The sequence below is a fragment of the Ammodytes marinus genome (assembly GCF_949987685.1).
Source record: "Ammodytes marinus genome assembly, chromosome: 2".
Lineage (NCBI taxonomy): Eukaryota > Metazoa > Chordata > Actinopteri > Uranoscopiformes > Ammodytidae > Ammodytes > Ammodytes marinus.
The window spans coordinates 11,118,900-11,131,695 of NC_137231.1; the positions used below are offsets into that span (position 1 = coordinate 11,118,900).

General features: G+C 40.3%; 2 protein-coding genes across 2 annotated transcripts; both read left to right on the plus strand.

Moving 5' to 3' along the window:
• Positions 1 to 4,865: 4,865 nt before the first annotated feature.
• On the plus strand, positions 4,866 to 6,293 carry LOC307263336 (immediate early response gene 5-like protein). Its single transcript, XM_080044469.1, has one exon. It carries the CDS (start codon positions 4,996 to 4,998, stop codon positions 5,875 to 5,877), a length of 882 nt encoding a protein of 293 aa, XP_079900595.1. The 5' UTR covers positions 4,866 to 4,995; the 3' UTR covers positions 5,878 to 6,293.
• A 436-nt stretch (positions 6,294 to 6,729) lies between these two features.
• On the plus strand, positions 6,730 to 12,667 carry LOC307256774 (carnitine O-acetyltransferase-like). The gene is made up of 14 exons (XM_080035867.1): positions 6,730 to 6,871; positions 8,735 to 9,007; positions 9,142 to 9,260; positions 9,830 to 9,883; positions 9,990 to 10,155; positions 10,313 to 10,487; positions 10,622 to 10,800; positions 10,893 to 10,993; positions 11,083 to 11,202; positions 11,292 to 11,414; positions 11,508 to 11,643; positions 11,732 to 11,794; positions 11,894 to 12,031; positions 12,135 to 12,667. The coding sequence occupies exons 1-14, from the start codon at positions 6,845 to 6,847 to the stop codon at positions 12,348 to 12,350; spliced, it is 1,890 nt and encodes a 629-aa protein (XP_079891993.1). The 5' UTR covers positions 6,730 to 6,844; the 3' UTR covers positions 12,351 to 12,667.
• Positions 12,668 to 12,796: the final 129 nt, after the last annotated feature.

Consider the following 12,796-nt stretch of genomic DNA (forward strand, 5'->3'; position numbering starts at 1 on the left):
CTCTCCTTCTATCTCGCGGTTATTTCACCCTCACAGTAACCTTGCTTATGCATATTGCATATGTAAATAAAGCACCCCGCCTCTGAAGTAATTGTGTGCATCTTCTACAGAGCTGCATATCTCAGCTCTTCGTTTAAGAGCACCATGGAAAGTCTGAATTCTCTTTGTGTAACGGTGATTCTTCTGTGTTTGGAGTGGAGGACTGTAGATTAATTGATTAGTACTCGAAATAAAAAAACTCTTTTATCTTTTTTATTCAATCCATTTTTTTGTTGAGAAGGAGTTGGTTATGGGTGGGGATGAGTCTAGCTTGGTACAGGATTTTTTGGCAAATACAATTGTAAACTCTAAACCCCTAATATAAATGAAATAATCCATCAACAGAACTAGTAAATATAAAGTAAGTAACTATAACATGTAATATTGGTTGTGTTGGTATTAATTAAGGTACACAGAAATGTAGGCTCCAGTGAATGTACTGTAGATACAAAGCTGAAAGCTCCTCGTATTTACTTTAAAGGTGCTCTGAGGAACTTCCAGTTTGTGTTCATTCTTGCACCCCCTTTTGACAAAAGCGGTAGTGTTTTTACTACGTCGGCTGTTGGTCCTGGGTGAGCGTACCCATGACAAAGGCATTAAGAAAAACTATATAAAATTAGCATTCTTTGCACTGATTGACTCGTTTGCTGTTACATGTAATGTATGTGTAAGAGCCATTTACCCCTTTCCTTGTTTGTTTGTATTGTCTGGCTATGCCCAATTCGACCGCCTGGTGGCGGGGCTGAACCGGATGCAAGGCTATTAATCAGGCGCACTCAAACTAGCCAGGTGCTTGCATGCCGGAAGGCAAATAGTTTTCGACCGTGCTAAGGGAGCCAACAGGCCAACAGTGTATTGTCTAAATGTTCAAGTCGTACTTTAATTATATGTAAATAAACTATGCATTATGAATTACTGGAACGAGTGGACATTACGTACGTTAACCAAACTGTTAACTAGAGGCTATAGGCACGCGTCAGACACCAAACGACATGCAGCCTAGTGGCTAATGGGAAGCCGCTACAGTATGATCATCAGAGGAAAAATTAGACTGTTTCAGAAATGTTTATATGTTCCTCGTAGCACCTTTAACTATAAATTATTAGATGTATTTATTATTCATGTCAAAGTTTACAACTCATGCCTTCATGCCTTTATGTCTTCTTTGTGGTATTCATTAGTTGAATAAAACACTGCACTATATCACCAATAATACTGTGTGAACAGATGAAAAACACTTAAAACACATTATTAAGTTTTTTGTAATGTTAACTCAACTCTATGGTACATGAGGCTATAATCTGTTGTGTTGCTGTATTGAACTACATTCTGTGGAAGGTGCTTGTAATGTCATTCACATCATTTAGAAATCAACAAAACAAATCTCAAAATATAGTGAAAAACTAAAGCAATCACAACAAAAGTAGGTTTTAATACAGAAGAGTTAGAATTACACAAGGTACGTATGGTCATAATTGGCCATTGGCATAACTATATTATATAAATGATACTAAGCCATCTGTACTTAAAGGTGCTATGATGAACTTTTAAATATTTCTGAAACAGTCTAATTTTTCTAGCCTGGTTCTACCAGACCATCGTACTTCATTTCATTTGTACAGAAGGTCTGGAACTGCTCAATTGACAAACGTTCACTCACTTGAAGGTGGGCAGAGCCAGGCTATAATTTTTCCTCTGATGATCATAAATAACATGTAAGAGAAAACGAGACAATCAGTGCATATTATGCTATTTTTATACAGATTTTCTTTATGCCTTTGTCATGGGTATGCTGACCCAGGAACAACAGCTGGCTTAGTACAAACACTACCGCTTTTGTCCAAAGGGGGAGCAGAAATTAACACAAACTGAAAGTTCCTCGGAGCACCTTTAACATAAAAATAGAGGCAACTTTTTTCAGGTGTATGTCGTGTATTACTGTACTGAATTATTGCGAGATAGCAAATAAATAATAACCTAATAGCATTAACTAAGCATTTCAAATAAGGGTATACAAAAATTAACTGTTGGTAAAGTGTCACCAAAACATGTTTATTTTTACAACAAATCCAGTAACATAACAATGTTCCAACCGTTTAATATTAAAATGGCACGCTGATTTCTCCATAATTAATTTTTCCTTAATGCACACTGAGCGGTCGAATTATTTAGTAACAAAGTATAGGCGACTTTTCCAATGAATATCCTTTGTCCTTTGCATATACTCTATGTGTATTACATTTAACCACAAAGCCTTCACTGTCACATGCCAGGTAAGTTTACTCAAGTTAACACCAGTGTGTGCGAGTTAGGCAGTGTCTTTACTGGGTCCATTGACATTTGGTCTGACCTTTAGTTCTGTCTCTCTCAGATGGTTTTCTCTCAAGTGTTGCGCAAAACAAATTTATTTTACATTATGTTTTTTTTCACTGCCATTTGGGTACCCAGAATGCAACAGTTAATCGAAAAAATTGTATAGAAAGCTGTACTGAATGCACATCAAATCCTTTTTGCTCTTAAGTGGCATGTACTTATTCCCATCTAAGTATCAATATCTTTTTGAGTTGTTATCATTACTGCAAATGTGCTCTGTCATTATTGGAAATATAGTACTATCTACTGAAACATACCGTAAAATGTAATGCTATGCCATACCGTAGCACATGGTGGTGCCATAAAACATGACATCAATCTGCCCTCTGCCATTTAAACTATATTCCGGAGAGAGCACACATGTCACAGTCCAATTTACACCATTATCAGAGCATGATAACCGTAATAGTGGCTGTCCTTCTGATTCACGTATTTGGCAGGAAATCAAAGTCATATCCAGGTGTTCAGCATGATGTCAGCCATCTGTGTCTGTGTACACATAAACAGATGTGGGGCATGGATGACAGATAATCTCTCTACAAAGAGCTCTTACCTCATACATCTGAGTGCAGGGACAATATTTCCATTATCAGAGGATGTGCTAATGCCATCACTGTCAGGTTCAGACACTACATTCTCAATTTACACCATGTGTGTACTTGTGCATTAAACCAATGTACTGTATGTAAATATACAGTATGAGTAGTATTTTTTTTTTTTTTTAAGGAAATGTTTTTCACTGTACTTATGCCATCATTTCTCTGTCCAATGCAATTTTTGGGTTTGGGGTTTTTGCTCTTTAGTGAGGCTCATTCAGAAGCCATGGCTCTACTTCATGGAACAGTCATCCAGAAGATCTAAGGACAGGGGGAAATGTTGAATTTTTCAAAATAGTTCAGCTGGTTTTCTGGTTCTCCGTTGCTTATAGTATCCCTCTAGTTTTAGCATTGCGTTACTGACATATTTTATTTAGTCTTTCTGTCCGTTATAGCACAGCAAAGCTGCCTGAATTGCATTAACTTGTATTAAAAGAGCTCAGTGCATAAGCTTGGTTATCTATTTAATAAAATGTGATTATTTTCTATTCCCATCAATTTTATTAAATTCTATTCTATTCTATTCCTATTCCTGAAATATGTTGGCGCACTGATGATGACAGGATGGAATGGTTGTTTACTTTCAATGTTTATAAGTTGGCTTCTTTTGTTGCTAAAGCCTAGAAGAAACTTCAGGATGGTCTATTTCGTTTGACTTTATTTTGTGTTAAGCATCTACTTTTGGTTTCTGGTCTTGTCGTGTTAATAATAGTGTCCTGCAAGCCTTTATGGGCTGGGCATAATGTTTATGCATAACACAATAATACAATGAAATCAAATCAAATATGTTCTATTCTATTCTATTCTATTCTATTCTATTCTATATTATTCTAATCTATTTAATCATTCATCACATACAAATCTACCAAGTTCTTCATGTATATGTGATAACATTACATTGTTAATTCCATGTTTATTCCAGCATTACTTGCGCTCTGCACACAGTCTTGTGTCATTCTTCCTCTACAATTTACATGACCAGTATAACTCGTATGTTGTCACTGTATGTTGTTTGGTTCACTGTTGCTATTTATTCACCTTCTCGTTATGTACATACATAGTTCAGTGTTTATTTTTACCCATCGTCGTCCAGCTTTGCTGTCCTTGTTTTTAGCTCTAGCCTATTGTCTGACTGTTTCTATCTGCCTGAAAATTGTTCCTGGAACTGTGTGTAAGTGAGAGCCATGAAAAACCAGAATGAAAATCCTTGTATGTGATCACGTACGTAGGCAATGAAGCTGATTCGATTCTAATCCTGATTCTGTTTCATCCCTCTCTGCTACTATATATTATATTATATTTATTTTTAGTGTGTTATATTTGACTGGATGTGGTTACTCTTTACTCAATTCTATTCCATTCTATTATATAGATTACTCAAGACACTCTTATCTTGCACACTCTTTCTTCTTCTTTCACTCTGTATTCTTCTCCAGCCTTTTATTCTATGAAATGTTCTATTCTGTTCTATTTATTAAATGATGTTATATTCTACTCCTCTCTTTCTCTTCTGTGCCATCCTATTCTACTTTCTGGATTGTTCTCTTCTGTTACACTCACCCTGTTATATACTCTGTTCCTCTCTACTATTATATTATATTCCTTTCTATCTATTCTGTTCTATTCTACTTTTCTGCATGGCCAATAATATCTATGATTATTGTCCGCAACGAGGTTTAAAATGCTCAGAACACATTTAGTGAAATGCAGCATGCCAGCTCTTTCGTGCATTCTGAATGAGGCTAGTAGTGATATTTGCGTATAACAGAAGCACCGCCTTCCTCCCATTGGACAATGTCTACGCGAGGGCGTGGCAAGGAAAGATGAGAGTTGCGAATCCATGCCCTTAGTGGGAAGACATGGAGCGCTATGGACAGAGTATACACGAACCAAGTAGGAATCTCAACTAAAGACACATATATTTCTTCAGTGAGGAAACGAACGTTTTTGAGAGACTGAGAGGAAAGCACGGTTGGCCCGGTTGAGGATGGAGTGTGCATTTGAGGCACAGAATCTGATCTCCATTTCTTTGAGGAAAATCCAAAGCTCCAGAACGCAGAGAGGAGGCATCAAGCTCCACAAGAACTTACTGGTAACATACGTCCTGAGAAACGCCAGGGAGCTTTATGTGAGCAAGAACTTGTCGCAGACGCAGAGGACGCATCATTATGAGGATGTATCCGCAGTCCGCGAAAGACAAGAATATCTTGAATTGACTGGGAGCTTAACGGAGTTGTCCGATGACTTCTACTGCAACTTTACTGGGGTTGAGTCGGACACTTGGCACTGCGACGCGCACCAACCCATCAGCCAGCCTGCAGAGGTGGCGCACCAAGACGCATCTGCCTGCGCAATGCTTTCACCAAGTGACTCTGACCTCATGGTTTCGGAAGCCTGTTGGAGTTGTGCAGACAAATCAACCTGGGAGTTACCTATCCCAAACTTACAAGCCAACCAAAAGACTGTCCTGGACTTGGACACCCATGTGGTGACTACTGTCACGAATGGATACTTCCACTCAGACTGTTGCGCGCAGTCAAAACAGCCGCAGGGCGCGCAGTGCTACAGCAGAAAGCGAAGGCTGGACACAAGTTATCATATTGTTGAGCCAGAGTTTTATTTGCCAGACTTTGGGCCAGGGCCGTGTAAGAGGATGAGGACTGATGATGATGATTCCTATTCAGACTCGGAGCAGTTGGGCAGCACAAACATCTCCAACCTGATCTCAGTGTTGGGTTCAGGTGGACTATCTGAGTTTGTGAGTTGGCAGCAAACGGACCTTGAGCAAATATTCGCCACTCAAACAATTTGTTTAAAACATACACTGTTAACAGGCAGCGGCTGGACCAGAGCAATCGAAGCATTTTGACTTGTATGATTGATTTTCTTTGTATTGTTTTATTTTATTGCTTTGAAATAAATAATGACACGACTGCAATTCTCTCTCTCCTCTGTTATTGCAAATTGTTGATGAAATATGTGATTATATGGCACAGCCATAACTACTTAGGATGACTTTTGCATTTATCGTGCAAGCTAAATTGATATAATTTCTTCATGCAGCACATATTTATTGTACCTTCTATTTAAACCTTATTTTGCTGATGATTCGTTTGGGGTACGCTACCGGAGTCTGCCTTTGGTTTGTATTTCCTGAAGAAACGAGTTACAAGGTTTCTCTGGGAAGATGTTGGACGAGCGCCATCATGTGGCAAGTAGAGAACTGTACAGCCTCATACACTGGCTCATTGCAGAATATCATCCCATAAATGTGTTATTTATATCAGGGTCTGTTTTTTTTTATTTAAAATAAAAATGAATTGTTGGCTTTAAATTGGAACCCCACCCCATTCACTTCTTCAGTGTGCACAACACTGGGTTTATTATACCCAACGTCTAAGGGGGTTATAGTGACCTTGTATTTTTATTGCTATCATTTTACTAGTCCTATGGAATATCATATATATAATTCATGACTGACATAACTAGAAAAACAAATAAAATAAAATAGTTTATTAATTGTTGTTATGGGTCAATATGGAATCCATCATTTCTTCTAATAAAATAAATAGGGTGATAAAACGGGAGCAGGTTATTATTGATAAATACATTACAGACTAGCCTACGATTGAAAATGCAGGCACGCATGCACCAAACTAACTCCACTTGGAAAAAGAGGAGATTTTGAGTGGACCTCGCAGTTGTCTTTCCTTGGGTCCGAGGGGGGCGGACAGCTGAGAATAGACAGCGTGCCTGTCCTTGAGACATGACTGCCCGAGGGTTTCCCATTTATATTCCCAGGACAGTCAAATACTCTAACGCGTCTGCTGGACAAGATGTTGCGTGTTTTTGTCAGAGCCGCGGTGAGTCTTTTGTTGTGTTGTTTTTAGTCTCCATGTATTTTAGGTCCGTGATAACAAACGCAGCAGTAACAGTCTGTTTGGGTTTACGGCATTGGCCTGATGGAAGGAGGTGGGGCACTGTAGGCTACAGGACATCAACAATGTCACAATATTGGGTCAATGTTTAACTCTTGTCAACGCCACTGCAGGCTGTCGAAATGAACTGAACGCTATTTCAAATCAAGGACTGTCAATTCTGCGAGTTTTAAGCAGCCACTTAAAGTGTCAATTTGCACAACGTTGGCCTAGCATAGCTGATAATAGCTGATAGCATGACGTTAGCTTGCTGCGTATGTAGCCAATAAAGGGCACCGGAAAAGCCCTGTAATAGTTTTATTCGAGACAGACCCTGACTCAATATTATCCATCCTACAACATTATTTGTGTGGCATGAATTGCTAAAAAAAAAAAGAGGAAGAAATAAACGCACTCAATAACCCTGCAACACACGGTGGTCTTAACTTTTTTATTTTGAAAACGTCTAGGCTACCGGAAGTTTTATAGGTCTATAGTATTCCCAGTAGCTTGACACGAATGAAAGTTTCATGGAAAATGTTGTTGCTTTAGAAGTAGAAATTTTGTCTATTAAAAAAATATATTAATGTTGATTGTATAAATATAGACAAAAGTAAATAGGCCTAGACAAGGTTTAGTAAAATAAACACCTAGGCCTGAATGTAGGCTACATATTGGACCTTTTATTTATAGGCTACTACAATGAAAATCAAATGTCATAAAATAAATAAAGCCAAAAATCTCAAAATGTATCTGTGTTTTTGCCTGACATGTCTTGCCTGGTGGAGTCAGCGATTCTGGATAATGGAATAATCACTTTTGTTAAAATCAGTTAATATTTCTTCGCAATCCTCTTCTGTACTGTGTGTGTTTGCTGAAAAGAACATTTAATGTTTACATACAACTAAACAGACATGTTGTTTACATACCCGTTTAAGCAGCCTAGGCTGGGTATTAACCATTATTTACTATCTATGGTATTAACACAATGTTTTTTTTTGAACGCACACACAGTAGGCTAAAGACATGTGTGTAGTGAGGAGATATTCACTGATTTTGACAAAGTGATTTCGATAACAAGCGTTCTCCAGAATAGCTGACTCCAAATGTACAGTATGTGATTGATTTGTATAACTATGCAAGGCTAATTGAATCCATTAGTTTTGCCACATTTAATGGATTGACCAACACTCATGTTAAATCTGATGGGATTCCTTCCAAGTGTTTTGGAATTATGTTGATAATATATTGAGAACCACCAGTGAGCACAAGGGCACAGATACATGTCTAACGGCCCTGTGTGTTTGTTATAGCTACCATTCCAAAGTCAACCTTCTATTTATAAGCTGGCAGTGGTTACAGCTAATAGTAGACTTACGACTGCTTTGCTCAGTTGTTTTGGTGTCAATTTTCAAAGATGCAGGTCACCTCCCTGTCAAGTATGTGACTTTGTAAACAATTAGAAAACACTACGTCCTGATCTCTCACTTGATCCCATTGGCACTGAACCACCTTCTATTTGAGCTTTTCAATTGCATACGCTTGACATCTAGCAACGCGTTGACACCTGCATTTGTGAGGCAGCATCTGTCAGCTCTGAAATCCAATTAATCTCTTCGTTCAATTTGTGACATTATCGGTCAAATTAAATGTTACGCATTTATATCAAAGCAGTGAGCCGGCAGAATGTTTGACCAAATAGCAGTTGTGATACTTTTTTAATGCCGGACTCTCTTGTCAAAACACCTTGCCTGGGTAATCTCTGTTTGCGGAGGAGAGTTGGGGGCTCATTTTGACCATGTCTTCCAGCTGCGGCCTCGCCTGATGGAGCCATGTCGCCTGCTGGGACCAGTGACGCAGATCCCAGAGAGGTCCATAGTGCACCAGGATGGTTTACCTAAGCTGCCTATTCCGCCCTTGAAGCAGACGTTTGAGCGATACCTGGCTGCTCTGGAGCCATTAATCTGCGACGATGAGGAGATGGAACACACCCGGGAGCATGTAGAAGAGTTTCTTAAAGGTGGTGTGGGGGAAAGGCTGCAGAAGAGCCTGGAGCGACGGGCACGCAAGACAGACAACTGGGTACGTATCTTGGTGTCTAAATGTTTTTTTGAAAATGCTGCTTTGAAGACTGTAACCTTTACCTAAACAAGCAATGGAGAAACGTATAGAACCATGTTATAGCCTGCTCCCTGACTAGCGCTCTGTTCATGTAGCTGTCAGAATGGTGGATGCAGTCGGCCTTTCTGGACTGCCGTATGCCAGTGCCGGTTTACACCAGCCCCGGGGTTGTCCTGCCACGCATGCACTTCCAAGATCGACAAGGACAGATGAGGTGAGCAACCAGCAAGGATCTACTGTAAAACCAGTCACCAAGCTGTTTACCACACCACGAAAATGACTACAATCACCAAAAAGAAAAGGCAGTACTTCTAATGTGTGCTGTTCATTTCTTGTCTTCCAATGATATCTGCTACACACCTTGATTCTCTAATTATATGCACACAAAGCTGTTTTGAGGTGATTTGCATTGTGTTGAAGTATGAACAAGCTCACATAGAGCAGGGGCTTCAAGCCGACCTTTGTGAAGGCATTTCTCCGCATGCTAGCTATTTAAAGCCCTTGGTTTGCTGGTAGCAGTGCACAGCTGTTTTTGACTGCGGTGACCCATTGGATATGCAGTGGACACCGTAGAGAAATACTCCAGTGAAGCTAGTGTTCCAAGTTTTAGTTGTGTTTTAATGGCTCTGGATTTACTTCTAATTGTCTCTATTCAGAACTTATTCATGATTTTAGTGTTGTCCGTGCACCCCTCCTAAGCAGAGTGGCTTCAGCACATGAGTACAATTCAAACCATAAAATCATTGTATGGTCGTCACTGACACAGTGTTGTCTTCTGTACAGGTTCGCTGCCAAACTGATAGCGGGGGTTTTGGAATTCAAAGAACTGATTGACACGTGAGTTTGCCTGAAACTAATTCAGATATTATGAAAGGAAGATTATTAGCTCCACAACATGGTTTTCGATAACTGCAAATGGATAATGTGACATGCTGTGTCCCAGTGGCACCCTGCCTATAGAGTACCTGAGTGGGAAGCCGCTGTGCATGGACCAGTATAACCAGATCCTGTCCTCCTGTCGTATTCCTGGCCCAAAGAGAGATACGGTTGTGAATCACGCCATGGGGACTACAACCCCCACACATATCACTGTGGTCCACAACTTCCAGGTACTTTCTGATGACATTGGTGTTCTTCTCCTTCTTGTACTTCTCAACATTTCAGCTAGAACTGTTACTCATTTTGTAATGTCATTGTGCAATGGCTCAAGAAGTACTGGATCTGTGGCTAAATGAACCTGACCTGGCATTCCCCCCACCCCCCCAGTTCTTTGTCTTGGATGTGTACAACAGCGATGGCACCCCGCTGACAGTAGACCAGCTGCACATGCAGTTGGAGAAGATCTGGAACTCCTCTTTGCAGACTAACAAGGAACCTATTGGCATCCTTACATCACAGCACCGCAACACCTGGGGAAAAGCTTATAACAACCTGATTAAGGGTGAGCACAGTACAGATGAAAACCTTTAAGAGCATGTGTTGGAATGCTCACTACCAACTAGATTTATTCGTTATATAGAATAAATTCTTCTTAGGAACATGTGATCTTAAAAGCCTGTTTTTACCCCTCTTCAGATAAGACAAACAAGGAGTCAGTCCGTTCCATCCAGAAAAGTATCTTCACAGTTTGTTTGGATGCCCCGATGCCGCGGGTGTCAGATGAGCTGTATCAGAGCCGCGTGGCGGCCCAGATGCTGCACGGTGGAGGAGCTCGCTGGAATAGTGGCAATCGCTGGTTTGACAAGACAATACAGGTCAGTTTGAGCCAGAAGACTTCACATTTAAAGTGATAAACAGCTCTGTGGAAATGGTCGAGAATAAGAATGTATTTGTAAATCGTCCTCAGTTTATCGTTGGTGAAGACGGTACATGTGGCCTAGTGTATGAACATGCACCTGCTGAGGGTCCACCCATTGTTTACCTCATCGACTATGTCGTTAATTACATGTAAGTCACTTTCCATTTCTAGATGAGAAATGTTTTCACAGTTTTGGAGCCAACTCATATTGACAAGGTCTTTCATGTTTTCTCAACAGACAGAGAACTGAAATGGTTCGCTCTCCCATGGTCCCCCTGCCCATGCCTTTGAAACTGCGTTTTAACATCACACCTGAGGTCAAGAGAGACATAGAGAGTGCCAAACAAAATATGAACATGTATGTGACGTGCAGTTCTGATTATAACCGTTGCATCAGCTTTGATGCCAGACATTTTGTTGAACTCCCTCTATTCTGTCTTTCATTAGAATGGTGCATGACTTAGATGTGAAGGTGCTGATGTTTTCTCATTATGGAAAAAATGTTCCAAAGCAACATAAGCTGAGTCCAGACGCGTATGTGCAAATGGCTTTGCAACTTGCCTATTTCAGGTAATGAATCCCTATACGTAGACAAACATTATGCTGGGAATAGACATTAAGTTTATTACTTCATATATACTGTGTGCTGTTTTTGAATTCCAGGATGTATAATGTTTGCTGCTCCACCTATGAGAGCGCGTCGTTACGGATGTTCTTGTATGGGCGGACAGATGCCATCCGCGCAACTACTGTAGACTCGTTCAATTTTGTGCAGGCAATGGAAGACCCAGCTAAACAGGTACTGTCAAACTGTTGGAGTTTCACAATAATTGTACTTTTTTAGGAATGTGATGATGTCTGACTGAATAGTAAATACTTTTACACAGAATACAGAGAAGGTGGCTCTGCTGCAGAAGGCCGTTCAGAAACACAAGGACCTCACATACGAAGTGAGAACTTGAGTTCATCAATAATTAAAACCCTTGTTTTTTTTTACTCACACAATCTGAATAATCTCAGTTCTACACATTAAACTTCATTTTCTTTAGGCAATTCATGGACAAGCCATAGACAGGCACCTCCTCGGGCTGAGGATGCTGAGCATTGAAGAACTGACCTCCATGCCTACGATATTCATGGACTGCGCTTACGCCGTGGCTCAGCATTTTAATCTCAACACCAGCCAGGTATGTTTGCATCGGAGGAAAATCATCAGCCCTATTATCGCTAAGCAAATTATTGTTTGTGGTCATAGTTTGTTTGTTTTGCGTATTTCGTCTCCGTGTCCAGGTTGGCGCCAAGACAGACTGCGTGATGTGCTTTGGTCCGATGGTGCCAGATGGCTACGGAGTGTGTTACAATCCAATGGAGGAGCACATCAACATCGCCATCACAGCCTTCAACAGCTGCGAGGAGACGCATGCTGCCAAGTTTTCCCGGGCTGTAGAGGATGCTCTGTTGGACATGAGAGCTCTCCTGGAAGACACAGCTAAAACCCAGCAGTGATTCCACACTGGCATGGTGTGAGTGGGGCTTGAAACTGAACCGGTGCCCGGGGGGCTGGCAGAATGCCTCCCCCGACAAGGACTCACAATGTACTGGTTGTGCTGGAGACAAAAGGAAATCTGTTATCGATTGGTGGCGGGAAATAGATTGTGTGACTTTTGGTGCACTGCTTTTGTGATGCGAAGCGATTCACTATGATGTACATTCTATATTTGAATATATTGTGCCAAATATATGCATTTGAAGCTAAACATGAGTAGCTGATTAGTAGTATTAATGTATTTTCTTTATATCTTTCTTATACCTTACTAATTCATGGTGGCGTCTTCAGATTGATACTTTCCTCGCTTTGACTTAAAGAAAATTTGAGAGCTTTTGCTTCCTTTTATTATTTATTTCAGGTTAAAATAATGATCACACAAGCATGAAAACAAAACAAAAAAAGA

What these genes read in the sequence shown, in the direction of transcription:
- LOC307263336 (XM_080044469.1), top strand. Translation starts at nt 4,996, where the DNA reads ATGGAGTGTGCATTTGAGGCACAGAATCTGATCTCCATTTCTTTGAGG.
- LOC307256774 (XM_080035867.1), top strand. Translation starts at nt 6,845, where the DNA reads ATGTTGCGTGTTTTTGTCAGAGCCGCG. An exon ending in TGGAAGACCCAGCTAAACAG is followed by an intron (nt 11,644 to 11,731) that starts GTACTGTCAAAC and finishes ACTTTTACACAG; the next exon opens with AATACAGAGAAGGTGGCTCT. An exon ending in ACAAGGACCTCACATACGAA is followed by an intron (nt 11,795 to 11,893) that starts GTGAGAACTTGA and finishes CATTTTCTTTAG; the next exon opens with GCAATTCATGGACAAGCCAT.